General features: G+C 63.4%; 1 protein-coding gene across 1 annotated transcript; it reads right to left on the reverse strand.

Moving 5' to 3' along the window:
• Position 1: 1 nt before the first annotated feature.
• Positions 2 to 2103, reverse strand: SLC25A39 (solute carrier family 25 member 39; the record flags this gene model as incomplete). Its single annotated transcript, XM_004707507.2, has 9 exons — positions 2001 to 2103; positions 1803 to 1862; positions 1667 to 1711; positions 1349 to 1458; positions 1121 to 1188; positions 872 to 996; positions 546 to 719; positions 202 to 311; positions 2 to 43 (listed from the first exon to the last, which is right to left on the reverse strand). Coding segments are annotated over exons 1-9 (819 nt in total), but the record flags the coding sequence as incomplete, so codon positions are not given.
• Positions 2104 to 2186: the final 83 nt, after the last annotated feature.

Raw genomic sequence — 2186 nt, forward strand, 5'->3', positions numbered from 1 at the left:
GGGTCTTCACCACGTCAAAGGGCAGAGTCAGGATGGCTGCCACCTGGTGGGAGAGAGAGGGCTTGGCTTTTTCCCAGGACCCCCCACTGGGTCTGCCAGCTTCAGCAGAACTCGCCCCCCACGCCCACCCTGCTCTGCTACCACACCCCACAGGGCCTCCAGAGCATGAGGCAGCCTCCCCATGCCCATCAGCTTGCTTACCATCCCTGAGATTCCGCCAGCCACAAAACTGATGCCCACGGATGTCTGGTCCTTTGGCCTGGGCCCATTCAGCCAGCTCTTCACCAGCTCGTAGTTAAACCAATACAGGGCTTGGGAAAGGGGCAGGCATGAGAAGGGAGGGCTTAGGCACCTAAGATGCCCCACCGTCCCTAAAATGCATCAGGCCATCTCCAGGAATGACCTGGGGAGAGCTGGGCAGACCCCACACCTGCTGAGCTCATGTCACAGATGAGAGTCCCAGGCTCAGTGCTAATATCCGATACAGTGCTCTTTGTGCCTCCTTGGGGACTCCCGTGCCCAGCCCTGCGTGCCAGGGAGCCTACCTGAGAAAGGCACGTCCCGAAGGGCGGTGGGCCCCCAGCCCAGCCACAGGGAGCGCCAGCCGCCCCTAGCCACTGCGGCCTGCACACAAGCGCCCAGCTCCCGATAGGACACGTGCTGAGCCTGTAGCTTCGTCCTCACCAGCTCCAGGGGGCTGACCACAGTCACAGTGCCCACTGTGGGGGGCAGGGGATACAGTAAGGAGGGGCCGGGTGGTAGGGCCTAGGGCAAGCCACCTCCCCCCTACAGGCCGACAGAGGTTGAACCAGGACTGGGTTTGAGCTTGGATGGGGGACAGAGGGAGGTCAGGGGCCGGGACTGCACTCACAGCGGGCCAGAGTGCCAGCCACCATGGGGGCATAGAGGTCGGAGGTCAAGGCTCGGTCACACAGGAAGGTCTTGAGTTGGTCGTAGGAGGTGAAGTAGATAGCAGTGGCCGGCACAGTCATCACCCTGGGGTTGTGGACAAAGGTTAACTAGTCAGAACCCTCCTCACCGTCTCCCCGCCACCCCCTTCGCCCAGCCAACCAGGAGGCAAGACACAGGGGGAATGGCAGTAGCCGGAGGAGCTACTCACAGGGTGGCTGGGAGACCACTCCACAGGGTCCTGGCGCCCTCGTGCCGCACAATCTTCACAAAGGCATCCTGGCCCACCGGGTCCCAGCCAAGGAAGAAGAGTGTATGAGGAAGGCGGCCTCCGGTAGAGCCCTGCTGTCCCTGGCTGCCCCTCGTCACCTGCCCATCCCTTGGTCTGCTGCCCAGTTAAACGGAGCCCCTTAGGAAAGTCCCCGGCACAGCCCCTCACCGTGGTGCCGGTGAATCGGGTGGGGTCATGAAACCAGGTGGCGCAGCGCGCGCTGTGTGGGCACAGGTAGAGGGGCTCCAGGACACCGTTGCAGTACAGGAGGCACTTCCCTGTGGGTTGGAGAGAGGAGGGCACTGGGGGAAGGGGGAGGCATCAGGTAAAGGGTCTGGGACCCTAGAGAGAAGGGGGAGGGGAGGAGCCAGCAGAGGCTGAGGTCCCTGGGTGGGTAGGTGCTCTGGCGGGCGGTAAAGTGAGATGGGTGGGGTGACTGGGATACTTCCACCCCCTAGGGTGCCCTCCCCAGCACGGGCCACTTACATTTGGTGTAGGACATGCTCCAGAGTCTAGAGGGCGGCTTCAGTTCTGCAACACAAGGCAGGTGGTGTCAGGGCCTGGAAGGGTAGCTCCAGGAGGCCCCCTGCCTGCCCTCAAGGCTCTACGGCTTGGCACTCACCGGTGGCCACCGAGGGGCGCTGGGACTGCAGACGCACCTTCACCACGTCCAGGGGCGTCACTGAGGACGGGCAGTGCAGAGGGACCCTTTCAGGTGCGAATCCACTGCCCCCATCCCAAGCAAGCTCCCTACCCTCCACCGGGGCACCTCCAACCCCAGGCCTGCCGGTCCTCCCCGCACCCCGATCCCAGGCCTTACTGAAGAGAGAGGTGACCACTGCCCCAGCGCCCGAGGCCACCATTTGTTGGAGGGGGCTAATGCCCCCCGGGTCCTGGTCAGCCATCTTGTTGTAGTCTGGATCCTGAAAAGCATAAGCCCAGTCACGTGGGAGACCAAAGCACTGAACCGGGCACGTGGGCAGTGGCAGGGGTCCTTGGGGGCCCT

Source organism: Echinops telfairi, unplaced genomic scaffold, assembly GCF_000313985.2.
Source record: "Echinops telfairi isolate 266 unplaced genomic scaffold, ASM31398v2 ScPeMD7_7458;HRSCAF=8496, whole genome shotgun sequence".
Taxonomy (NCBI): Eukaryota; Metazoa; Chordata; class Mammalia; order Afrosoricida; family Tenrecidae; genus Echinops; species Echinops telfairi.